Source organism: Bos indicus x Bos taurus, chromosome 23, assembly GCF_003369695.1.
Source record: "Bos indicus x Bos taurus breed Angus x Brahman F1 hybrid chromosome 23, Bos_hybrid_MaternalHap_v2.0, whole genome shotgun sequence".
NCBI lineage: Eukaryota > Metazoa > Chordata > Mammalia > Artiodactyla > Bovidae > Bos > Bos indicus x Bos taurus.
Genome location: NC_040098.1, coordinates 4789571 through 4816352, shown reverse-complemented (window position 1 = coordinate 4816352; position 26782 = coordinate 4789571). Strand labels below are relative to the sequence as shown.

The 26782-nt window shown below is 41.2% G+C and overlaps 1 protein-coding gene across 25 annotated transcripts in view; it reads right to left on the bottom strand.

Annotated features, from left to right (window-relative positions):
- Window positions 1-26782, bottom strand: part of DST (dystonin) — a 520430-nt gene that overhangs the window by 23222 nt on the left and 470426 nt on the right. For all 25 annotated transcript variants that reach the window (XM_027524344.1, XM_027524350.1, XM_027524347.1 and 22 more), the window contains 15 exons: window positions 25195-25317; window positions 24970-25071; window positions 22877-22978; window positions 20073-20246; window positions 19607-19762; window positions 16854-17051; window positions 16395-16523; window positions 13625-13795; window positions 12645-12800; window positions 12252-12458; window positions 9230-9349; window positions 6970-7139; window positions 5358-5517; window positions 2720-2914; window positions 2148-2276 (listed from right to left, as the gene is read on the bottom strand). In XM_027524344.1, coding sequence (XP_027380145.1) covers window positions 2148-2276; window positions 2720-2914; window positions 5358-5517; window positions 6970-7139; window positions 9230-9349; window positions 12252-12458; window positions 12645-12800; window positions 13625-13795; window positions 16395-16523; window positions 16854-17051; window positions 19607-19762; window positions 20073-20246; window positions 22877-22978; window positions 24970-25071; window positions 25195-25317 — 2292 coding nt within the window. The remainder of the gene's footprint in view (window positions 1-2147; window positions 2277-2719; window positions 2915-5357; window positions 5518-6969; window positions 7140-9229; window positions 9350-12251; window positions 12459-12644; window positions 12801-13624; window positions 13796-16394; window positions 16524-16853; window positions 17052-19606; window positions 19763-20072; window positions 20247-22876; window positions 22979-24969; window positions 25072-25194; window positions 25318-26782) is intronic.

Genomic DNA, 26782 nt, shown 5'->3' with positions numbered 1-26782 from the left:
ACCCATGCACCCCTGTGTTCACAGCAGCATATTCACAATAGCCAAGACAAGGAAGCCACCTAGATTCCACCAACAGATGCGATCCATCAACAGATGGGGGAACAACGAGGATGTGGCACATATATTCAATGGAACATCACGCAGCCAGACAAAGAATGAGATCATACCCTCTGCGGTGACGTGGATGGATCTAGAGATGATCATACTAAGAGAAGTCAGAGAAAGACCAATACCACACGATACCACTTACATGGGGAACCTCAACTGTGACACAAAAGAACTTACTTATGAAACAGAAACAAACTCAGGGACACAGAGCAGACTTGCGGGTGCCAGGAGGGAGGGGGCTGGGCGAGGGATGGAGTGGGAAGTTGAGGTCAGCCAAGGCAAGCTTTTATACACAGGACAAAAAACAGCAAGGTCCCATCATGTAGTACAGGGAATTATATTCAGTATCTGGGGATGACCCATAAGCAAAAGAATGTAAAAAAGACTGTATGTATGTGTGTGTGTGTGTATATGTAAAGTATACAATGTACATATTTATTTATAAAATTAATACAACACTGTAAATCAATTATACTTTAATTAAAAAACAGAAAAAACCCTCAAGATACTTAATTTTAAGACAATTAATGAACACTATATCCCAGGGGGAAAACATAACACTATTAGCACTGCAAATTCCTCATTTTTAGAATCAAAGATTAGAAAATAATCTGTTGAAGAGCTCTCTGGACCACTCTCCTAAGGGTTTTGCGAGTCCTATGTATTATCACAAGAAAAATCTTGATCTGAAAACTTTGGTCAGAATTTTATTTGGTTAGTTACTTAATAGTATGTCTACTTACATAAACCATTTTAATCTATAAGTTGCAATATAAGTTACTTTGCAAAAGAATTTAAAGTAGCTCTTGATTAGGAACAGAATTGCAGAGGCATAAAAATAAAATTTCAAGACCAGTTATTAAACTACTTGTCTTTCTTACAAAGGTAAAAATTATTAATTTACAATTCTAATGGCGTAATTTTATAGATGTTATACTGCTCAGAAAAGGACATTTCATCTTTCTAATGTGTACCTAAGTGCAACAAAAGTGATCAATTTTGTCAGGAGCCACGTAGCCCCCTAGAAAAAACGTGCTTCCTGGAGACAGAAAAACAAGAGTGACTAGCTTTATTTTTTAATTTCTTTTTTATAGTGAAGTATACTTGATTTACAATGTTGTGTTAATTTCTGTTGTACAGCAGAGTGACTCAGCTATACAGATACATATTTCTATATTCTTTTCCATTACGGATTATCCCAGGATATTGAATATACTTCCCTGTACTGTACACCAGGACCCTGCGGTTCATCCATCCTATAAATGTCCAATCCACCCCTCCCAGCTTCCCCCTTTCCACGGAAACCACAAGCCTGTTCTCTATGTCTATGAGACTGTTTCGTAGGTAAGTTCACTTGCATCATAGTTTAGATTCCACATGTAAGTGATATCATATGATATTTGTCTTTCTCTGTCTGACTTCATTTAGTATGATAATTCCTCGGTCCATCCATGTTCCTGCATAATGGCATTATTTCCTTCTTCTTTATGGCTGAGTAACATTCCACTGTTATATATTTATGTACCACATCGTCTTTATCCATTTGTTTGTTGGTGGACATTTAGGTTGCTTCCATGCCTTGGCTATTGTGGATAGTGCTGCTATGAACATAGGGGTGCATGTGTCTTTTTGAATTACAGTTTTATCTGGACATATGCCCAGGAGGAGGGTTCCTGGATCATATAGTGGCTCTGTGTTCAGTTTTATGAAGTACCTCCACATTGTTCTCCATAGTGGCTGCACCAACTCACATTCCCACCAACAGTGTAGGAGGGTCCCCTCTGAGTAACTAGTCTTAAAAGATCCACCTTCTATGAAGAAGGCATAATAAGACAGCCACACATCCATGTGGGTAGGTGCATGCGGACATACCTATGTAAGGATGGAAGATACAGATAAATTCTAAAAACGTACCAGATCTTACACTACTTCTCAGAAACGAAGATATTCACGCAGCTGGTATTTGCAATCAGGAATTCATTTTCTCTATTTTGTTTGGCTTTCTCACTTATTTTTTACTGAGCATTCATGTAACTCACTTTATGCTGGTCGATGAGAGTCCGGAGAGCATCCTCATCGTCTGGGAGAACACCATGGAAACGAAGCGTCTGCTCGGCTTCTGCCAGCCACTCCAGGAGGGCGTGGACCACCGAGTGGAACTCCTCCGCCTAAGGGTGCACGTGTGCCCAAAAGAGATTCGCAAATATGCTTGTTAGTAGAGTCAAATCTTCCTCTCCATGGGAAAAAAAAAAACAACTCTTATATTTAAACTGATTCATTATATCCATGATTCCCAGGAAAAAGAGAAAGACACATGGTGCTGCATTTTACAAATGTAGGAAAATCTGTTGGAAATGCCTGTAGGAAGAACAGTTCACCATTTTAACCATCTGATTTGCAGGGAATGGCAGCCCATCTTAATGTTTTTGCTGAAAAAAGGCTCCACCAGCACTTTTATGGGAAGATTAGAAAACCTCACTCTGTGAGTCACTGAAATTGAGAGGAGATGGTACGTGGGAGAAGGTATGGAAGGATGCTCTAAGAACTTCCTCCCTTGAGTATCCCAGCTGAGACAAGGGGGCACCGCTGGCAGTTGAGCACAGGACTTTACCTGGCGCAGGGCAGCCTCGAGGCGGCTCTGCTTGGAGATGGACAGGGCGCACACAGTCTCCCAGCGTGTACTCAGCTCCTGCACCTGGACCCTGACCCAGGAGGAGTCATCCTGGTTGCCCTCTATGAGCTCCCGGGCCGAGCGCTTCAGCGCCTGCACACTGCTGGTCCTCTTCCCCAGCTCCTTCTGGAAGACCTGGGAGCAAATTTGTTAAAACGAACTTTTAATTGCCAAGCCCAAACAGTAACACATACTATATGAAACAGGCACGTGCACCCAACATCATGCACGGCTCTCCAACACCTACGGTTTAACGACTCGGGTTTTCTGCAGAATTTCAGAAAATAAGACAAGTCACACCACTCCTGTCAAGTCCGGGCTTACATCAATTTGATCAACCTTGTAATGCCTTCCTGAGTGAATGTTCCTTCTTAAATAATATGTTGGGTTTAAATACTGGTGGGCACCCTCTTTATTTCAATCCCATGCATCAATGCATCAAATTCAGGCCTTCCCTGGCAGTCCAGTGGCTAAGACTTTGGGCTTCCACTGCAGGGGCAAGGGTTTGATCCCTGGTTGGGGAACTAAGATCCCAACGTGTGCCACATGGTGAGGCCAAATAAACAACCTTCAGAAAACAAAATGCGTCAGACTGTCTCTGTGATTCTTTGTGAGGGTGTTCCAGCTGCTCTGGACTCCGTCACCCTGTGCTGGCCACCAGACTGCTCTCCACCAGCAAACGCGCCTCAGAGACTGACTCGAGGAGAAGGGCAGGGAGCCCAGCGGGGCTGGCACGCAGCCTTTTTCCTTCTAACAATCCTCTGTCGCATCTTTCATAGCACCCTGGGCACTAACTCATGAGGACAGGTTTTAGAAGCTCAACCCCTCATCTGTCACCTTGAAGAAAAAGCTTTTTATTCTTCTTTCTCGCCCAGTTCTGGTGCTGATTTGCCAGGGGTTAAAATGACTTCTTTGGCCACAAAATGAACCCATTTCTGACCCTAAGAGTCTGTCTGCAACCAGATCTTTCAAATAACCATCTTCCTTTATAAACTAAAATCAACTTATTTTTCTAAAAAGTCATCACAAACGAACACTACCAAGCACATTTTATCCTTTTGACTCTATCCATGAGTTTCTAGTCTGATACTTGGATCATTCACAAAAGCGAGCCTGTTGAAAATAATCCAAAAACAGCGTGATGAGTTCTTTGCTGACTTCACACTGACAGTGTTAAATGAGGCGTACCCGTAGATAAACACACACACACACACACACACACACACACACACACACAGATCCAAGGTACAGGCTCTAATGCTTCCATTTGTGATACGAGTAGCCCAGCGGTTCTGAGTAGACCTTCCAATGCACTCGCATACGTTAACTTCTTATTGGGCCTTTCAATTGTATTACTAATGCTGAATGATTAATTCATTCTTGTTGACCTTTGGTATATAAAAAACCTGGCAAGTGCCTAGGGGAGTAAATATTTAGACAGTGAGCTTATAAAAACGGCATTTATGTACAAAGTAACATTACATTATTCATTACTCACTGAATGAGTGCCAGGGGATGGGAAAGACTGCATTAAAATCACCCACAAAACATTTGTCTCAGTATAGGCAAAGCAACATAATTTAAAGCTTTTAACATGTTTGTAGACCTGATTGATGCTCTTCATCTATTCTCTTAATTCCTGTTCATGCTCAAACCTAACAAATTCCCTTCTATGAATATAACGTGATTATGGAATGAGAAAAAGGCAAACAAATATGCAAAACACCAGTTATTTTAAAACTAACAGATAAGATCAAAACAGCATAACCAGGAAGGTGTAAAGAGAACATTTAAAATTAACTAAAGTTTCTGAACTGCAAAATTATAGAGAATTATATATGAATTCAAGTGGAGTGTTGTAACTGTGCATGCGCCTAACAACCCTACAAGAGTACCAGGCCTCATGTTGTTTTCAAGATTCTTTAAGTTTTAACAGCATTTGATCCTAATCGAAGACCTCACACTCAGTATCAGTGGGAGTCTCAAATATCACCTCTGACTTCTACAACAGTTTAACATACATATCAGGAGATAGCAAGGAAACCATTTTTCTTAAAGTAGTCATCAAATCCCTGATGGCTCACGCGGTTATCTCATGAACTGCTACAGGTCCAGGGGACAAGGCTAACACAGTTCCTGAAAACAGAGACACCGATCTGTGATGCAGCGCATGTCACAAACATGGTATTTCAGCAACGACCTAGTTCCAGGTCACCGCATGCGTGATTTCAAATTGCATCACACAATTACTTAAATGCATTAACTAAAGATAATAAAACATTCTTATAAAGCTCTTTAAAGTGGCAGACAATGAAATCACTTCCCAAATTCTAGCAAGGTATCAGATGTGGAAATGTAAAACCAAAGTATTTCACTGATACTAAAGCAATTTTCCTGCATGGCTTTTAAAGCGGACTTCGTGATTCTGCTCAGAGGCCTACGTATTTCAATATTAAAGACTATGACGCAGCGTGACACACAGTCTCTAGATCTTAAAAGGCTCAATGAAGTAATTACAGTTCCCTCTATATTCAGAATAATCAGACGAGATAAAATAACATGTCCCGGATAATCATACCTTGTGATTATCGATCAGATTCATCACCAGATCGATGTCTCCATGGACAGGCTGGTCCTCGGCCAGCTGGGGCTCGACCCTGTAGAGCCAGTCAATGAGGGCCTGCAGGGCGTCCGTGAATTGCCCAGAGAATAAGAGGGCTTCCTCCAATTTGTTTTGTCTGGCGGGAAAAATGGAAAACAATCAATCTGGGCAACAAAAAAGCCACCCTCTAAGAACGGAACATCTAAAATCCATCTGCGAAGGCTGGGCAGACCTCAAGAGAAAAAGGAGCATACTAGGATTCACTGTGGTTTCTCTGCTTTCCTAAAAAAATAACAAAATTTCTCTCAAATTTTCTTTTTTATCCCTTAAATACATGGCATCTATTCCAGGAAATGTCCCTCATCATCACCTCTGGAAATCATGGACCCTTTGCTTTCGTCATGAAAATCTGCCTTTTCCATGAAAAAATGTACATTTTCAGGAGTCACGCAGTACGTTTGAGTCTGCAGAGGTACAGTTCCGTGGATTTAAACACTGTATTCACGTAACGTCTGTATTCATGTAACGTCATCGCAATCAGGACACAGTCTATCACCCCAAAGCCCCTCAGCTGGCTATGTGGTCACCATGCCCCACCGCTAACGCCTGCCACTCAGGCGTCTGTTCATCACTGGGCCTGTCTGTCTCTGCAAGAATGCCTTACAAAATGCTGTGAAATCATTTAGAGGACATTGCAAAAAGCTGTAACCTTCTGAGACTGGAGACGATTTTAAAGATTTTTTTTTTAAAGTAACCATAAAAACATGATGAAGCTCCTAGAGTGAAATATATAATAGGCTGTTTAATTTGGACACTGACAAAAGCAATTAGACCAACTCTGGATGAGAAACTTGAAAGCATTCATAAGCAACATGAACCTGCCTGCCAATGCAGGAGACACAAGAGGCGCAGAAGTGATCCCTGGCTCGGGAAGATCCCCGAGAGGAGGAAACGGCAGCCCGCAGCAGCACCAGTGCCTGGAGAATCCATGGACAGAGGAGCCTGCTGGGCTGCAGTCCACAGAGTCGCACAGAGTCGGACACAACTAAGCAACCGAGCACACGTGCGTGCACAAACTCTGCAACCGCTATTTTACTTTCTCAGGTGCTTAAAAACTATTCGAAGCTTTGGGTTTTTCCTGGTTGATACGTGAGGAAGAGGAGGCAGGAGACAGGAAGGGGCGGTGGGGCCAGGCTGGGAGGACGCTGCTGAGCGCAGTGAGGAGCCCGTGTCCTGGTCCACACTCGAGAGCTGGTCCCTAAGGCTATGGGCAGGGAGGCCCCAAGAACCCACTCTGCTCTAAGCACACAGGTCTGCTGGGATGTGGGGATGGGTGTGAGGAGGACAATGGCAGACCTGGGGGCCAGTCCCATGGCAGGGGCGGTGGGAGGCGCAGAGGGGGAGGTCATTTTGAATGAACTGAGCCCTTAGAGACAAATAGTAATGGACAGCAACGCCTCCAGGGTGAGCAGGCGCTCTCCAGGCACAGGAGGCACGTATTCAGGGGCCCCAGCCCTCCCTGCAAGGCACCAGGCCCGGAGTCCGCCGGGTCCAGCACGGCGAGCGGCCGCCGTCGGGAGCGTCTCACCTCTCCACCGACTTCCCGCAGATGGTGTCCCACTTGTCCCGGAGCTCACTCAGCATGTCGTCCAGCTTCAGGTTGTCGTCAGCCAGGGTGGTCTTCTCCTTCAGGGAACGCCCGGTCCTACTGGTGGTGTCGTACACAGAATGCTTGGCTCCGAGGGATTTCTGAAACTCCTACGTGTTCAACAAGAAAACAGTGCGCATGTCTACTCGGGACCAATCCACAAATGGGTAAGAGACAGTGAAAAACCCCGGACAAATAAGCGGAGACACGGGCCATCGTTGAGTCAGGCGCTGCAGCGTGCACAACACGGGAACACGCCAGGGGAGAGCAGAGTCTTTACACTTTCAAACGGAAGGATTCACTTTTCGCAGAATCCAAGTGTCTTTCAGAGCACCTACCATTACCACAAGAACAGGTTCCAAGCAAAACCAATCCTGAATCTCATGTAGATATAAACTGCAAACAATATAAACAGTGATGATAAAAAGGAATTGCTAATAAACTATTGAGAGACCCAAGACAGTTTGGAGAGGAAAAGGTAGCTAGTACTCAGAGCAATTATGACTTAAAGTCCAGAATGACTTTATTTTTGGCAGTAAGTTTCCCAGGTGGCACCAGTGGTACAGAACCTGCCTGCCAGTGCGGGCAGCGTAAGAGACCCAGCTTCTATCCCCGAGTCAGGAAGAGCCCCTGGAGAAGGAAATGGCAACCCATCCCGGTATTCAGGCCTGGAGAATCCCATGGACAAAGGGGCCTCCTGGCAGACTACAGTCCATGGGGTCGCACAGAGTCAGACACGACTGAAGCAGCTTGGCACACACTCATGTACTCATTCCACTATCTATTTTTGTAGTTTGTTTTCTGTTATTATTATTTTTTCCTGTTATTCCTAATAGAATGCTAGATTTAGAATCATGGTATTGACATGTGTGTTTATCTCCTCACACATCAGATACATAACAAATGTTATAGCTGAATACAGGACAGAGTCAACGTTTTTAAACATATCCAAATGATAAAGAGAAAAGACTTCTTTTAAAACTGGCTTAATGTACCTTGTATCCTTATCTCAGAGAAGGGTGACCATGAGAGGTCATACTAGGAAAAAGAGAATCTAATAGGGTTCTGCACACATTTGTATGCCCAGGACTTCCTATGTTAAATATGTAACGTGCTTTCATCAGACTTCATAATTCCACGTCTATGCTTACGTTCATATCAGGCGGTCAGTGTACTCTGAGAAGGGCAGGGAGGGTGCTGGTCCCTGTTTCTGGGCTGCCAGTGCTGGAGGGGCAGCTCTTGGGAAGATGCAGAGGGGCCAGCAGGACAAGCCACTCGCAACCCCTCATCCAGCCAAAGAAAGGGCCCCCATGATCCCAGCATCCCGACCCCTGCAGTCAGTAACACCCATGAATGGAGCCACCAGCCTGGATAAACACGATGGCTAGAACTTCATGATGACGATAAAACTTACATCAACCAATTTCTCACAGCCTTTTAAAAATTATCATGTTCCAAGCAATGATTTACATGTAAAACCTAAAATTACAAACCCGTTGAAGGAACATGCTCCTTCAACACACATCCTCACCCTGAGGGCTGATGATCACATTACAAACAGAGTAATATATAGGAAGACCCAAATTAAAAAGTGCTGGGGAGAATGGGGAAGTGGTCTTTGAATGGCATGTGATTGGATATATACATTAGAAAATACAAAAAACGTTGTTCCCATATCTTCTTGTCTGCACAGGGAAGCCGGTGACCATGTCCCTTTGAGGAAAGGGGTGAAATTTCACACACATACACAATAATACCAACTTAGGATGAGGCAACCAATTTTCCCCACTGCACTGTTTAGAGCAATCTACATGGCAAAACATTCTTTTCAGTACACAATTATCTTCTGCATGGCTATGAAGGAAATGACAAGACAAGGTAGTTGTGATAAACTGAGGTACCAATGTTCAACCTCTGGAAATCCTTCATGTATTATTTTAGATAGTTAAAGATCTGGTTTTAATCTTGTGTGTTTTCCTTTAACAGCTAATCCTGGAATCATAATGGAATGATTCTTGGAGAGTAAAGATACTACTGCTCTTTGATCAACAAGAAGGGCAAGCGGTTTTAAATTTAGTATGAGTCCACATTGGACAGCCTTTCTTCTCTTGTGATGAATAAACACGCAATCAGATAAGAATTTCAAAGTGACCTTGAGACGTACAATGACACAATGTGCTTCCTTTAGCTGCCCACCCACCTTATGCTGTGCCAGTTGTGTTTTGATTTTGTCTGGGTCGTTGGCAATTTCCAGTTCAGAATCCAGAGACTTTTCTGACTCTTCCAGCCACTCCATAAGCTTACTCCAAGCGTCATGGAACTGTAAAAGAAATTCACATCTTTGTCCAGTCGGGCACACTCACTAGATTTGAAATTGAATACATTTTTAAACAGAAACTAATAGTAACAGAAATGTAAGAAATTATTTATTCAAAGTTTTCCTTGAAGAAGAAGGAGAAAGAATATTTTCATCAGCAGATTGCAAAACATCTTGTTAATGCTTCTATGGTCACGCCCCACGGTCACTTTGTTACAACTCATTCAAACACAGTCAGCCTTAACAGAAACAGAAGTAGGGCTTGGGGAGGCAGGGAGATCAGGCAGAACACCCCCAACCCCTTCTTTTGCTTAATAACTAACTAAATATAGACCAGCATGCTTTATGTTATCCCATAGGTCTCTCCTATTGCTTTCATTTTTTTTTTTTTTCATTTGGCTTTCTGAATGCTGTTCTGATTGGAATCTAAAATATGACACAAATGAACATTCTACAAAACAAACCAGATTCACAGACAGAGAACAGACTTGTGGCTGCTGAGGGGGAGGGCGAGGAAGGGAAGAATTGGCGAGACTGGGATTAGCAGATGCAAACTGTTACATATGGGATGGACAAACAATAAGGTTCTGCTGTACAGCACAGGGAACTCTGTTCAATATCCTGTGATAATCCATAATGAAAAAGAATATATATATGCGTAACTGAGTCACTCTGCTGCACAGCAGAAATTAACCACAACATTGTAAATCAACTATACTTCAATAAAATAATAAAAAAACAATAATGTAGGCTTCTGTTGTTGTCTCCTGACAGATCTGGGTTTACTTCTCAGGTGTTTAATTCCTATGATAAGAGAGGGGTACAAAAAGGATAAAGTTTGTACATTCATTTTTAACAAAAAGGGGCCATTACATTCCTATTTAATGCAAGGACAGTTCAGTGTCTTTCTTGTTGCTCTCTGAACCCTCCCATCAAAGCCTGAGCCTCCCATGTTGGCTTTATATATAAGAGTGCCCACCGTACCTGACTTCTAGTAAAACAGAATTCTGTCTGTCTTCAACCTTGAACTATTCTGGTGCTATATACACTGAGTTGGCCAAAAAGTTCGTTTGGGTTTTTCCATACGATGGTATGGAAAAGCTTGAATGGACTTTTTGGCTGATCCAATATTTGATTTCAGCTGGTACTGTTTCTGGATACCAAACTGGGAAACTGGTTACAAATTATTTCTTCTAAGGAACTCAAGGGAACAGAAACATAGCAAAAACTTGAGCAATCAAAATATAGTCTGCTTTCTATCAAAGAACATGAACAGTGAAATAACAAAAAGACTTCTGACAACAAGCTCAGTGACAGCACAAAATGGCAAGGCAGCAAAGGTCCAGGGGAGACCATCTCGTTAGAGACCTCTCCCCAGGCCCCTCCCCAGGGGTAATCAACTCAGCAATGAAAACAGAGAGGCCAGAACAGCCACACAGATTGCCCAAGTCAGAGAACTGCAGCCAAGATCTGAGCCAAACGTGAGATAACAGAGTAAATAAATAAACAGCTGACGATGGTGCCCGGCCATCTGCAGACAGCACAGCCTGTAACAACCAAGCAGTAAGTACGAGGACATAAATGTACACGTTCTGAGACTGGTTCTGCTCTCAAAACTGTTCTGAAGTCACTCAAATAGAAGAAACAACATCCCTCTGCACGGAGAACAGTACCCTTACATGTTTAACTGAACAAATTGAGAAAATAAGATGGACTCAATAGAGAAAGGTGGAAGACAGTGGCCGATCGGCAACTGATATGAAGAGGCTTTGGTGATCAGACGTTCCTAACTCAGAGTGCGTCCAGTACAGCCGATGGAGCTGCACAGGCGGGAGGAGACATGGCAGGTCTGGCCTGAGTGCTGTCCTACAAAAACATCCAGGCTGATTCCATTCCAGAGACGCACTTATAACATGGAACACACCACACTTCCCACTCAAAAGGAGACACGCGGCCTGTAATCCTATCACAATTCAATTTGTCATTTCGCAAGCCTTTAAACATGTCATGCTGACTGCTTGAAATGCTCCAACACTGGACTCCCAGGTCATCTACTGCATCGCCCAACTGAACCTCGCTCCCCAAATAACCAACCCAACACCAATGCCAGACAAGTGCAAATGAATGGGTTAGAAAGAGTCATGATAAAGATGTTATTCCAAGAAGTTCCGAGTGAAAAATCAAAGCTATATGCCAAGTCAGGGGGGTGCATCTTCCTTCTTCCCTGGAGTACAGAAATGTATCACTGTACTTTTCAGCGTTCAGTCTAGAACAGAATATTAACGACAGATAAAGGAAGGAAGAAAAGCTCCTTGTGAGATTCTTTAGATTAAAAAACCAGCCCCCCCCCAAGATTCAAACAGTTCATTTCAAAGTCGGATGGAGCGGTATCCAACCAGAGAAGAAAGGAAGGCTTGCCAACAAGTGCACAGACTGGGAGAGGAGAAGAGGACCCTGGTAGTAGCTCAGACCCAGAGCACACCTTCAGAAAGCTGCGTGGGGGCCCGTGGGGAGAGAGCCTGGTTTTAGAGCTACACAGCCATAGCAGTGTAATAGACTGCCTCACTCTGAGTGGATGCTGGAAGGACAAAGAAAACAAATAGAACCAACAACAGAACTATGGAGGCTCTTTTCGAGCCCTGATGATAAGGGTCCATCAGTGAGATCAAGCTAAGATCAGTCCCTCCAAGGCTGATCCCCAGGGCTTGGGGCTGCTGCCAGCTCAGAAAGTGAAGTCATCCTCCAGACTCAGGCCACGCTCCTTGTAGGAAATAAACACCTTGGCCCCAGGCCATGACAGCTACACAAGGCACAGCCTGCCATAAAAGGACTTTAATAACATAGCATCCATTTAATAACCTAACTGAGTCACTGACGAGTTCAGAGGATCTTTACAGAGGTTTACCTGCTTGGCCCTCTTCCTTGCTTCATCCAAAGATCTTCCTCTCTCCACTAAGCGCTGCACCACTTTCTCCCAGCGACTCTGTACGCTGATAAGCAGATTCTTAATGAGAACGACATCTTGCTTCTGACTGAAATATTTCAGGTGGGTTCCAGTTTTGTCCAGCTCTATGATCTGCTCTCGGTGAGAATTGACTTCATTGGCAAAGACCTTTCCAAAAAAGAAAAAAGCATGGTAAGGAAAAATGGATCTTGAAATGCTTCTGGGATGATGAGCTGGTCTCAAAGGACAAAAGACAGTAGTCAAACCACCAAATGTACGCTTTTCCCATTAAAACAGCCTGGTGTCTAAAAACGTCTGAGAGTTAAGTGCTCTACATCAGGGCTGCAGCTTTACCTTGTGTTCATCGATTTGAAACAAGACAGTGTCCAAGATCAGGCTGGGCCGGGAAGCCACGTTGAGGGTCTGCTCCGCCTGGGTGAGCCAGTTGATGAAGTCCTGGAGGGAGTTGTGGAACTCCATGGCCAAGGTGAGAGCCTCTTCCAGTTTAACCTGTAAAGATGGATTATTGAGCATTCTGTGGTATTCAAGGTGCTTTCCCCCAGTGTAACCACTCTCTGACAGATCTCCTTTCCATCCACGCTGTATTTCTGCATAGTCTGTGTATTTCTGCATCTCTCCCAGACAGTTTTTGAATACTGGCTAACCCCCTTCAAGTAGAGTGAGAAGCATCTCACTGCAGGTAAAAAAGAATTTATATACACTAAAATTATGGCTTGGGAACAATCTGCAACAGAACATAATTACAAAGCAGAATGTAGAAAAAGAAAATTTGACATGCATACAACTCATTTTGGGGGTCAAAATACTATGAAATATATATACATTATGCTCTGTTGGTGAAGGCACATGATCTAGTATTCCAAGCCTATCATTTTTATATGATTAATATTTTTAATTCCCTCTCAAAGATTTCTGTTGCATAAGTGCTTATTTTTATATATACAATTCATTTCATTTTCTTGGTCTCCCTCCCCCTACCCCAAGCCTACATATGGCCTGCCTTTTGCTTAAAAAGTGTGATTAAAATTATTTAACCACTCAGAATTCAAGTGGTTCACAGGCTTAAACTATATCTATTAACACTTGATCTATGATATACCTTTCTCTATCTGTGTCTGAATAGGCTCCTTCAACTCTGCTCTCCTATGTTAAGACAGAATACTATTTTCAGAACCCATTAATGTCCAAACACATACAAAGAAAATTTAAACACGAGTCATTAAAAGTTCCACTGACGTTTTACTCAGAGATAAGGTCAGACTCATGCAACGAAACTGAGACATTCATTCTATAGTATTCATCAAGGCACATACTTTCCTTTCATTGAGCTTCGTTTCCACCGATTCCCACTTTTCTTTCAAGTTATTTATGTCTTGGTCAATATTTGTCTCTGCTGATTTGGGGCATCTTGCAAGCATCTGCTGGCCTTTCTGCATCAGATTCTTATATGTTTCTTCTTTAACATCAAAGGCAGCACAGATTTCCTAAATGGAGATATTCCCCCAAATTACATCACTTTTAAGACAACAAACTCTGAGTTCTTTTTCCACATTATCAATCCATCCAGCTCACAAATAACCCTGACACTCGAACTTTCTGCTATATTCAAAGAACACCTAACCGTACAGTCATACTGTTTCTACCAAGAAATCCTAGAAATGGGGCTATTGTCATCAATCTATCTCACATATGTCAATATTTTAAACTACTGCTACTGCAAAAGGTTACAGCGTACAGTAACCAATCAGCTCTGTGACCCTGGGTGCATAACGTAACCTCAGAGAGCCTCAACTTCCTCTCTGTAAAATGGGTTCTCTAAGTCTCTCCCTGGGACATGAGACAGCAACTATGATATTTTTTGTATAACATAATTCTATGCTCAGAAGACTTACAGTGGATAGAAGGAAAGACCCAGTATAGTAAGACAAAAGTTGATGATTCAGACTTTGAAATCACAGAAGCCAGACTTGTGGCCCTATGAATATAATATTCTTCTCTCGTATAACATTTTAAAAGTTTTCAACTAGAATGCAGTGTGTATCTTCTACAAAGAATATAAAAAATACTCCTTAAAGGATTCAGGATGGAAGATCAATGAAACAATAGTTACATTCATGTAATAAATAAGACCAGTTCTATTCCATTGATTTGATTTAATATAAGTCAAACCACAGCTCTCACTGAAAAACTATATACTATCTAACACTTTCAATTTTATAATTTTAAAAATTGAGATACAGTCCATAAAAATCACCTTTTTAAAGTCTAGAAGTCAGTGTTTTAGTATATTCATAAGGATGTGCGACAATCACTACTAATTTTAGAACTTTATTGCCTCAACACTTTGTAATTTCTAAAACCTTAAGAAGTTCCTTTCTAAACATATTTATAGTATCATCTAAACATATTTACAAAAATCCCCCTCTAAACATATTTACAATATCATCTAATCAGAGCAAAGCTTCTAAATATTGCTAAATCTCAGGAAATAGTAATAGCACAAGTTTTCTAGGTTTCTTCACGTATAAGAGAACGAACTCAAAAGAACATGACTAAAACAGTATTATGAAAATCAGTAACTCTTTAGAATTCCTTAAATCATGGAATTTTATAATCTAGCAAATTATATCAGCAAATTCATTTTAAATATCCTACCCAAACCAGACATGATGATATGTGATATTTTTCTAAAATAAAATATTCTAAAGGTAAGTCCTTTGCTTTCCAACTTTTCCTTTACATTCTTCTAAATTAACATTTAAAAAATAGCTGTTATTAGACAAACATCTCAAGCATGTTTGCTCAAGAATTCATTAAACTTATACTTGTTGGACTGTGACAGCTATGCAGGTACTTCTTGGGAAGTAAGGAGATAACTGGAAGATGGCCAGATTTATGGAAAAGACAAGCACTCCCAAGTTCAACTACTTTTTCAGTGAACAAATGAGTCTCCTGTGGCACCCAAAACCCAACATATAACAACAAAACCACATACACAATAATTTTCTAAAACAAGGAAAATAGACTCTAGAAAATTCTCTACTGGACTAACAGGATTCATTTTAACTGCTCACAGCCACTGTGTAACAAATGTTACCTCTGCTGTATTTCTTCACAGCACCTACAGGATGGCACTTCCTCTCCAAATCATCAAATGCAAAATTATCCCCAATAAGTGCAGCTTTATTAGTAGGATTTTACAGTAACATGAGAATTACTAGAGAGGACAGATTTTCACAAACAATGGACCTTTCCTTTTGCCAAACCCTTAAGTACTTCTGCTTTAATTTCTTAAGATGCTAACTGTAAGCATTAGAATATTAAAAAAGATTTATGATGCAAATTCATAAATATAAAAATTAAGAGGGTTAGTTTCCAACACCTGCAACACACTGCTTTCTCCTATAACTTTTGGAGTAGAATTACGATGGGAAATGAATAGGCAAGGATCAGAGACAGTCAAATGTTTCCATACTGCCATGATAGAAAGTCAGAATCTCAAGTTCAATTATTTTTCTTCCTTATCCCTAAGAGAGGACAGGGCTACAGTCTGAGTGGGAACAGCCCGCAGGCAGGAGGCACTGCTCGGGGACAGACAGTGAAAAACAAGCGTCCTCTTGTCCAAACCTGGTGGCTGTGAGGTTGAAGGCACTGCCCCACCAACGTTCAAAGGAGCAAATAAGTCACTCTGTCTTCACAGGACAAGAACACATCTTCTAGCCTTCTGTGAAACTCAGTGAGCATCTCATGTTCACAGCAATACTTTTTCAGTTCATTCTGATTCCTTTTGGGATTTTTATTTTCACTCAAGGCACCACAGTTTAAAATTTACCCTATTACTATCCATAAAAGTTTATCATTTTATGGGGGAAGATTTGCTTCTAAAAAAATGCCTAACTTCTAAAACCTGTTTTTCATATATTGACACACTATACTTTAAAACAGATTCTCAACCACTTACATTTATGCTACAAAACTGGACAGCCTTTAAACCTTCACCTACGGTTTATTTACCACCAGGGCCTATACAAAATGGTCAATTTCTTAACCTGAGGCCAGAGCTGGAGGAAACAACAGAGTTACCAAGTGGGCATTGAGCTGCTCCCTGGCTGTTTCTGGTAAACCTCCCAGAGGCTTGGATGCTAACAGATGCCGCTCGGTGTCGGTCAACCACTGCTGCAGATCCTCAATTTCACCGTGGAACCCTTTGGCCTGGAGTGAGAGAGAGGTTCAAGACAGGTCCCAAATATGGTCACTTTGAAGCCACAAACAAAGCTTAAGCAGCCTGCTAAGCCTCGCCATGCACTCTGAACAACGGCAGGGGCCCCTGGACCACCTGCCCTTCTTCGTCAGGAGATCAGACCACCAGGCTAAGAGCTACAAAGCTGCCTTCTCTTCAGCTCTGCGCCTTTATCCCACTTATTTTTACTCCTCTCCCCAAGGTATAAAAACGAAACAGGGGTCTGAAAACCAGTCAGAGAAGGCCATGCCATCTTGATCTTGAAGACTACGGAAGGTTTCAGGATTTATCCCCTTATTCACCTGGCGCAAGGCAGCATCCAGCTGCTGCTTCCTTTGTTCTGTTTTTTCCAAAACATTTTGCCAGCGTTGATTCAAAACCTCCAGCTTGTTCTGAAGGCTGCTCGCTTCTTCTCCTGCACTTGATTCAATTAGGTCATTTCCTGCTTTATTCACGGCTTCCACAGTGGATTGATGAGCTAACACATCATTCTGGAGCACCTGAAAACATTCCAATAACACTATGTTTGCTAGTTTGTAATATACTATTATCGCTTCTAACGCAATTGTTTTATTTCCTGGTTAGGAAACCTTTTGAAATTAAAACATGATATACACAGAATTTTAATATTGTGAACTTTTTAAAATGGTGGACTTCTTTCCCCTTAGCTTTGCAGCTTTGATGAGTATTATCTTCAATCTACCAACATCCCCTGAAATGATTGTGCTGAGAACACTGCTTGTGCTTCCCATCAGAACAGCTTTGCAACTGATGACATTATCTAGAGATTATAGTTAAAAGACTCAAAAATATTCATTTGATTCAAGCTCATTTTAATTGAACTTAATTTCCATGTCTTGGGTAAACAACTTCAAACATATATTAATATACTGATATATATTTGAACATAAAATGAATACATTCCCATGTCTTACAATTAGTACTCTTAAAAAGTAAACAAATGATGATCATAGAATATTCTTTTATCATCTCAGGTTTTAAGGGTGCCAGAATTAACTCTTAAGTTGACAGGAACCCCAGGAGGCTCTACTATTAAAGGGAAAGAGATTTCACCATCCACTGGGAATGCATGAGCCCAGCACTCCATTTAGTTGTTCTCTTACTAGAAAATACACACGTAAAATGCCCACCGCAGACCCCAGTGCATAATACCTTCCTATTCTATTATCCGGTGGGAATATAAGGACAGATTAATAACACTTAGCTGCATTAACATGGACAAGAGTGGTAAGTGCAGAAAGCAACTGCAAGGCTAAAAGAATTTTAAAGAACAAATAACAGCTCAGGAATAGTTTCCTTTCATGAAGACTGTGCTATGTTTTTGGAAACCAGAAGAAATCTTCCTCTATTTTTAGCAAAAGTCTGTGACAATCCTTTTCTACACTCAGATGTGTGTTGCAAAGAAGAAGAGCACTGTGTGTTATCCTGGGTGGGATGTCCCACCCTGGGAACCCCAGATCAGGAGGATTTCAGCCAAGGGCACGAAACACCTGTGATCACTGTTCTCTGACTCCATTCACTCGGGTTCTGGGGCATCTGGCGAGGGAGGGTTTTTCAAAAGCTATAAAGTCAGCTGAGTAAGGAGTGATCTTTATAAGCAGCAGGTATTTTGATACGGTAACAGTAGGAGCCACTTTCAAAAGCTAAGAGCTCAATATTTTCATAATAAAAGCAAATGATAATTCTATAAAAGTCATTCTTATAAATGTTCGGAGTCCCGCTATATAAGCCACGGCCTAGGAACCAGAGCACAAGGCAGGACAGAGATGAGAATATCCCCTCCCTTTCTCCAGGGAAAAACAGAAGAAAAATTTACATTAGGGAACAATTACTGCAAGGAAACACATAAAGGAAGAGGAATTAAGCAAGAATAATCAAAAACTGTACATCATGACCTTAAAGCCCTAGACACCTATTATTTTAAAATGGTGTTAATATGTAAAATAATTAAATATTTCAATATGATAATCAAGGAAAACTTATTAAGATCAGGATAAGATACCACATAATGTGAATGTTAAAAGTTCTATGCTGCTGCTACTGCTAAGTCGCTTTATGTCCGACTCTGTGCGACCCCACAGACGGCAGCCCACCAGGCCCCGCCGTCCCTGGGATTCTCCAGGCAAGAACACTGGAGTGGGTTGCCCTTTCCTCCTCCAATGCATGAAAGTGAAAGTGAAAGTGAAGTCGCTCAGTTGTGTCCGACTCTTAGCGACCCCATGGACTGCAGCCTACCAGGCTCCTCTGTCCATGGGATTTTCCAGGCAAGAGTACTGGAGTGAGAGCCTGCTTAATGTCGGGATCAACTCTACGGGCCATAACTTTTATTCATTAAACCTCATGACTTGACTAAGATGGATGGAATTTTCCACCAAGAATTATTAACCAGTGTCACAAAGATGACAAAAATATGAAACTCTTTTGCATGTATCTCAAGGCAAACATTTTCCATTTATAAGCTTTCAATCAAGCACAGGAAATGTAAAAACTCTTCGCAACATAACAAACACTTTTAAAAGGCTAACTCTGAAAGAAAAAGACTACGAGACACAAAAAGCCAGTGAAAAGTAGAGAAAGAAACACAAGGATAAGCTCCAACATGATTAGAGAGACAGACAGAAATAGGCAACAAGCCTAAAAGCACAATGGAGACACGTGAAGGGAAGGGTGACCGGAGGGAACACACAAGAGCCTGTAAGAAAACTGACTCGTCAGGCTGTCTCAACTACTTGTAAAACGATGTCATCCAAGGACAGGGGTAATCAGAAATTTAAACCCTCCAGTGTTGGTCTCGCAGCCCTCCTAAAATTTAGTCAGAAATTCCCCATTCTTGCTCTTTTGGAGAATAACTACCTTGACCAATGAGAAAAACATTTTGACTATCATCTTTTAAGGAATGTGCTTATGTTGCAGATGTCAAATAGAAACTTGGGTCAAAACCATAAAATGCCTAAAAAAGAAACAGACCAGAAACATCTGGTGACCCTAGAAACGCAGAGAGAAGAAAACAGACAATGCAGTAACAGCCACATACGTGATGCTTGGCGAGTTCAATTTCGATGGCCTTGGGGTCTCCTCCAACAGGCTTCTGTTCGCCGAGCAAGCCCTCGGTGTGCGTGAGCCAGGCCAGCAGCTCGTCCAGGGCGTGCTGGAACTGCCCCAGCGCTAAAAGGGCGCCCTCCAGCTTGTGCTGCAGACAGAGGGGTGGAAGATGATCAACCCACATGTCCGACAGGACAGACGGCCCACATTTATAAAACACAAGTGAACAAACGATTGATCCATGCTGCAGAGGTCTACAGACAAAGCCAATGAACCCAATCACACATCCTCCTACATTTTAAGTTTGAAAAAAAATTCTTTAAATAGCATGAAAAGCAGGAAAAATTCTAAGGAAACAAGTGAATGTAAGGGTTTTCAAAGTTTGTATCCAGGAACACCTTATTTTACTTTTTAATAGTTATTTTACATTAATATACGACCTTGAAATTGGTATTTACCTGTCTGTTGATGATTCTCTCATCCAGACTGTCCCATATCAACTTCAGCTCCATCAGTGGGTCCTGAACAGTGTGTTTGTCACTTTCTTCTGTTACTTTCTTCAGCAGAAGCTCTGCCTGATGGTTCAGTCTCTCCATTTCTATCTGCTGTTGATATGCCTCTGACTTAAATTGCTGTTTTTTAAAAAAAGAGACATATAAGGAAAATTTGTCACACATCACTAACTTTTTAAACCAAAATTCTATGGGTCAGATCTTTATTCTAATTCATACTTCATATTGGGGAGGGCCGAAGAGGAATAAAAATCTAATACAGGGTTTACTGATTAGAAAAAAAAAGGCATAGATAAAAGGAAATTTTCTCACACCTGAAACTAACGCAACATTGTAAATCAACTGTATTACAATATAAAATAAAAATTAATTTAAAAAATTAACCTTTTTCATTATTCAACATAATCTGATGAAAACAATGTTTTTATAGTTTGGTTATTTCACTTCTGTCTCCACAATAAAGAGCAAACAAATTTCAATGATGAACTTCTTTCAGTGTCTGATTACACATATTTAATAAATGTTTTGAAGCTACAGGAAAGAATAAAACAAAATATATATTTGCATATATGAAACCCAGGGGAAAAAATCTCTAACAAACTTAATTTCCTGCTCAAAGCACACATACATCTTGCATTCACTCAACATCGTATGTTTTCTGTAGCCATGCTGTTCTGTTTTTTAATTATTATTGTTCTTTTTCTCTTTGGCCGTGCTACGTAGCTTGCGGGATCTGTTTCCCGACCAGGGATCAGGGATCAAGCCCAGGCCCTGGCCGAGAGAGTGCTAAGTCCTAACCACTGGACTGCCAGGGAATTCCCTCCCATGCTGTGCTTATTAATATTTATTTATCCTATGGCTCAATCAGTGATGACTCAGAATAACATTCCTCTCTCCTGGTGTTTAATGACATGTATGTAATCATCCTAGCTTTGCCAACTAATACAAGTTAGCCAGGGGTTACTTGTAATAGGAAACTGTCCTTTCATAAAGTATTGAGTTTAATCTCTAATAGTAAATAATTAAAGAGTAAATGATTAATGAGCTAAGCAGTCGCTTCCTTTTTTTCAAGCAAATTAAAATAATAATTAAAAACAAAAGCACAGTGAACATTTGCTAGAGTCAAGGTGTTCTCAATAAACTTCTAAAGAAATTCACTTTATCCTCAACTAAGCTGGGGACACAGAATTGAGAGCAGTTAGATAACACCATTTGGCTGGTAAGTGGATTAAAGGGAGTGCAATTTCAGATACCTGATTCCAAGGCAACCACTCCACCTAGTCTGCTATATGCAAACCACTGAGACATATGTAAAATGCACAAACCCTGCACATCTGTAATTGTATATAAAGGATATCATGTGTTTACTACAGGAGCAGACAGAGTGAAAAAAAAAAATCACAATCTAATAATGATGGTAAGAGTAAAGTTCTCAAAAAGAAACAATTTTTTTTCTAACCAAAATATTCTATATCACACTCAGAGAGGAAAACGCTACATTTCTAAAGCCAGATAGTAACTTTATGTGAAAATGTAGTAGCACTGATGGAAAGGGGCACGATGCCTCTGCAGAGGAAGACTTAAACCTCGGGAGGAAATGCTGCCCCTACTTTGATAAAGGAGCATCAGTGGAGGAAATGGCCCAGCCATTTTCACAGCTGGAGATCAAGAGCCACAAAGGAAAAAAGATTACAAAGGAAAGCAGATGGGAAACAACAAATATCTACAGAACAAACATTTGGGGAAACACTGTGATCCCATCCACTCACAGGATCCTCCTTCCGCCTATGAGACTAACTGAATTATTCTGAACAAGGAAGAAAACAGAAGCGTTGCTGTATATGCGTGTGTGTGTGTGTGTGTGTGTGCACGCACACACTCCCTCAGTTGTGTCAAACTCTTTGTGAACCCATGGACTGTAGCCCACCCGCCAGGCCCCTCTGTCCATGGAATTCTCCAGGCAAGAATACTGGTGGTCATTGCCACTTCCTTCTCCAGGGGATCTTCCTGACCCACGGATCGAACCTGTGTCTCCTGCATTGCAGGCGGATTCTTTACCCGCTAAGCCATCGGGGAAGCCAGTGTATGTATCAGTGACTACAGCATGGTACGAAATAATTCAGTTCTAAAATCTTTACAGTATAGTGTGTGAAAGTGTTAGTTGCTCAGTCGTGTGCGACTCTTTCTGACTGTTGCCTGCCATGCCAGGCTCTTCTGTCCATGGGAATTTGCAGGCAAGAATACCGGAGTGGGTAGCCATTCCTTTCTCCAGTGGATGGTCCTGACCCAGGGATCAAACCGAGGTCTCCAGCACTGCAGGCAGATTCTTTACAGTCTGAGCCACCAGGAAAGCCCAACAGTATAGTATACATAGGTAATATGTAAAACACACACACACACACGCATACCTTATCCTACTCTCAACATGAGGACATCTGTAAGGCTATAAATCAAAATTTAAGAGTGCCTGCCACTTGGTATATAACATTTTAGTCTGCTTATCTGCATTTTCGAATTTTTCTATAATAAACCAGTATTGCTTTGGTAAGAAATACTACTAGTATTTTGTATCCTTTATTGAATGAGCACTTATACACAGCTTATTAGGTGCAGGCACTATAGTAAACCAGTTATATAATCAAAATAAAGCACTTCAATTATGTAACATAGAAAAATCTGCACAAAGCGTCCCATGAATCAAGAACCTAAGAACGCAACGTGCCTGGTGGATTTCTCAGCCCTTACCATACCTTTAGCTCCTCAATCTGCTGCTTGACGGTTTCAAGATCCGTTCCAATTGGAGACATGGAAGCCAATTTGCCACCTGCGATATCTACCCAGTCAAATAATGCCTGAAAAACACACAAGGTCACATTATTATAACAGTATATTTGAAGCTACTACACCATCTCAACTGTGAGAGAGAAGTATAATCATAAATCTATATATTAAGCAATGAGCCTGTTTTATAAAAAAAAAAGTAAGTGGTAATATACTGGAACAATTATTCCAGATATGAAATAGATGAAATCTCCATTTTTGTATCCAAATTTGAAGAAGGAATTCTACCTCGAACAGAATCTTAGAATATCCAGAACTTAAGAAAAGTCTATTTGAAAAAAAGTTTTATAAAGTTACCACACAGAATAAAATTCTGTCCTCTTTTATGTCTGCCTAAAAGGCAGACTGCATAAATATACTGAAAGAAAAAGATTCAAACCCATCCTGTTGATTCAAATAATCAAGAAGTTGACTGCTAGGCACTTGAAACAATTTGTCTCAAGTAAACTCTTATGTATTATTTAGATTAGCATTAAAATCCTACACATATAATGATTAAGACCAGCATTATTAACTGCAAAAAACCTGCAAAATCTCCTATAATTCTTATTCTTTTTATGCAATATAAATATTCTAAAAAGGCTCTACTTACTTTTTCTTCAGGTACTGAATATACAAAATTATTGTGCCACTTAATGAAGTTGCCAGGACATACACTCAGGGGGAAAAAACTTTGGAACAAGCCCTGAGAGGTTAAGCAACAATTTGGGAAACAAACTGTGTTTTACTTAACAATCAAGCTCTGAAACCTCTGGAGGGAGTGTCTTCAGCTTTGGACACTGAGCTACATACAGTTCAGTGCCTCACTGCCCTTCATCCCCAAGGTGAGGCTACCGACCCAGGACCAGCGGGACCTCTGAAGGGCCTTGTTTTTCTATCAGTAGTGATGAGAGTAGTCTCAGTGTCCAGCTGGGACCTTGACCCCCCGGGGCTATTGATGGCATTGCCATCTCCAGCCCAGGGAGAGGACACAGTCCCAGGGACCCGCCAAACAGATGTGCGAATCACCCGCTGGCCACGCAGACAGAGCTGGAGCCTGACAGGTTACTGGCTGCTGATACCCAACCAATAAATGATCACACTGGTTTAAAAAGAAAGGCAGGAGAATGATAATAAGGTGTCCCTTGTGGTGAATTTTTTAAAATATATTTACAAGGTTCAAAATACTTCTCAGCTGGCATAAAGCCAGGATTGTGATATTTATTTTTGTAAATTTAGAAATGAAGTGGCCTAGTCAAAGGGAAAAGATGTCCTCATCTGAGCTTTGCAAATAATATTCTCTTGGTGTTATGGAAATACTTAGAGAGGCCTTTTCCATATGGTTGGATGAAGGCTGAAGCCTTGTCAGGAAATGGAACAACGTTAAGGAAAATAGGGAGAGAAAGATCCCTGAGTTGGCTTCAACTGATAGGAGAATTTTTAATGTAAAGAATAAACTAAAAAACTGGTTAGTGAACTGAATGAGAATCTGTGAGGGATGTGAAAAACAACCATTAAAAGGGATTATATACACAGAAAAGAAGAAAACACTTTTTACATGACTGATTATGACCTAATAAAATAGAAATCTATTTTAGTTCACCAGGAACACTGGCTTCAAATCACATTTCTTTATGTCTGACTTGAGCTACACACACTTGGTGATATTTTTAGACAGTGTTTACCCCTTTCATCTGACTCCACTCAACTCCAGGACAGAACTCAGATTCAGCTCCACTTCACTGTCTGGGGTTGAGACATTTATGAAAAATACTGTGACTTTCACCTTAAAAAGTTAAAATATTTTTTTTTCCAAAGTAAATTTCACTGAATGTGTGTAAAGGGGCGTCTATAAATCTGTATGTATCTCCAGTGTCAGAAATCTCTTTGAAAAGACACAGCACGAATCGAAGCAGGTGAGTTGACGGTATCACACCTGCAGCTACGGGGCAATACCAACGCGTGAATTTGTGAGCATCGTTTAATCTGAACCCTCCCCTCCAGCACACGCTGTAAGCCTTACCTGCAGTCCATCCTGGTACTGAACGGCAGTCTGCATCGCCTCCTCAAGTCTGTCTACCCGATCTTTCCAAGCTTTGTTGAGAGAATCCCATGCTGAATTTAGCTACAATGTAAATATCAGAACTCTTTCAGTGTCATATGGTAAATTTTCAACTACTATCAAACATGCTTTAATTAGCAAAATCCTTTTAAAAACCATCTGATGAGCTAGAAATGGGGGCTGTACCTCGTCTATACTTTTTTTGACAATGGGCTTGTCAGGCTCCCCACACGCAGCAATGAGTTCAGAACCGAGGTTAATAACCATGTCCAGCTCTTCCTGCAATCCATCTATCTCCTCCCTTATGACCTAGAATAAGAAATGGCAGCCTTAGTATTTTAAGCCAAACCACAGTGAAACCAAAAAAATGCACACAGACATTGATGGCAGTTGTCTCTAGGAAACGGGATAAGAATCAATTTTTATTCTCTTTCCACCTGTTTTCTAAGTTTCTGCACTAAATTTTTTCAACAATAGAAAAACCAAGAACAAGTGTCCTTTGAAGGAACAAATGTCAAGTGTTTATTATAAAGACAATATTTAGGAAATAATTCCATGTAACACATAACAGAATAAGTTTTTTTAAAAAAATATCAACAGTACTGAAAAGCATGAAAATATGTTTTGTCTTTTAAACCAATGAGTTTGGCAATACACACTTAAAACAGACACAAGTATAATATAACCTTAAAGACGTCACACAAATTAATGTATTTGCTTAGTTACCAGGTGTAGAATAATCTAACTCTGGATTTTCAGTTTTATCCTAGGACACGTAAAGTACAAAAACAAAACAAAACCTATGACGGAAATGCCAATTCATGTTGCTGTATGGCAAAACCATCACAATATCGTAAAGCAACTATCCTCCAGTTAAAATAAATAATTAAAAAATAAAACAAATACTTGTTTTTTAAAAAAAAGTATATGCACTAATCTATCTTTTCTTTCATTTTCTTGGTTAACTACATTTATTCATTCAAGATGCATTTATTGACCACGGATGAACCAAGCCCCACACCAGGCATCGGAGACACAGGGAGAAGGGGCTCCAAGTCCATCAGGAAAGACAGAGGTACCGCCAACAGGAAGTCACCCTCTGCAGTCTTGGGAGTGAGGGGAGTGCTATGGGAACAGACTGACTCAGCTGAGTATATGAGAGGGTGGAGGGTGACAATCCACCCGAGCCTCGGAGTCTGAGTGAGATTCACCAGAGGCGTGTCAGGAGAGGCATCCCAGGGCGAGGAAACAAAATGTGCAAAATGCAGATGCTAGAAAGAACAAAGCTGCTTTGGAGAAGGAGCTGGGGAAAGGAGAGGAGAAAAAGGTGGCTTTGGAAACATAGGCCTGGGCTAGGCTGGGGTGGAAAGGGCTGATCCCATGTTCCAGGTGACCTGGATACTGGGTAATGGATGCAATCCTCCAAGGGCTTCTGAAGCCGCAGGATAGCAAGAGCGGGTCTAGAGGACAATGGGCAGTAAGCTTAGAGGCTGGAGGGAGAGAGACTGCAGGTGGGGCTGCCTCTCAGATTCCTTTTGTAGACAAAAAGGACATGACAAGGCCCAGCAGTGAGGCAGAAGCAGTGGGGATGGAGAGAAACTTTCTAAATACACATTCTCCAAGGGAAACCTGAGGGGGGACTCTTTCCCGTACTACATCCTGTGCATTCCACTTTCAGAGTCAAGTATCAGTCTTAACAGCATAATTCCAAATATTTACACTAAAGGAACCCAGCATTCACGCCGCTACGCCTTGTTCTCTTAACTTTAAGGGA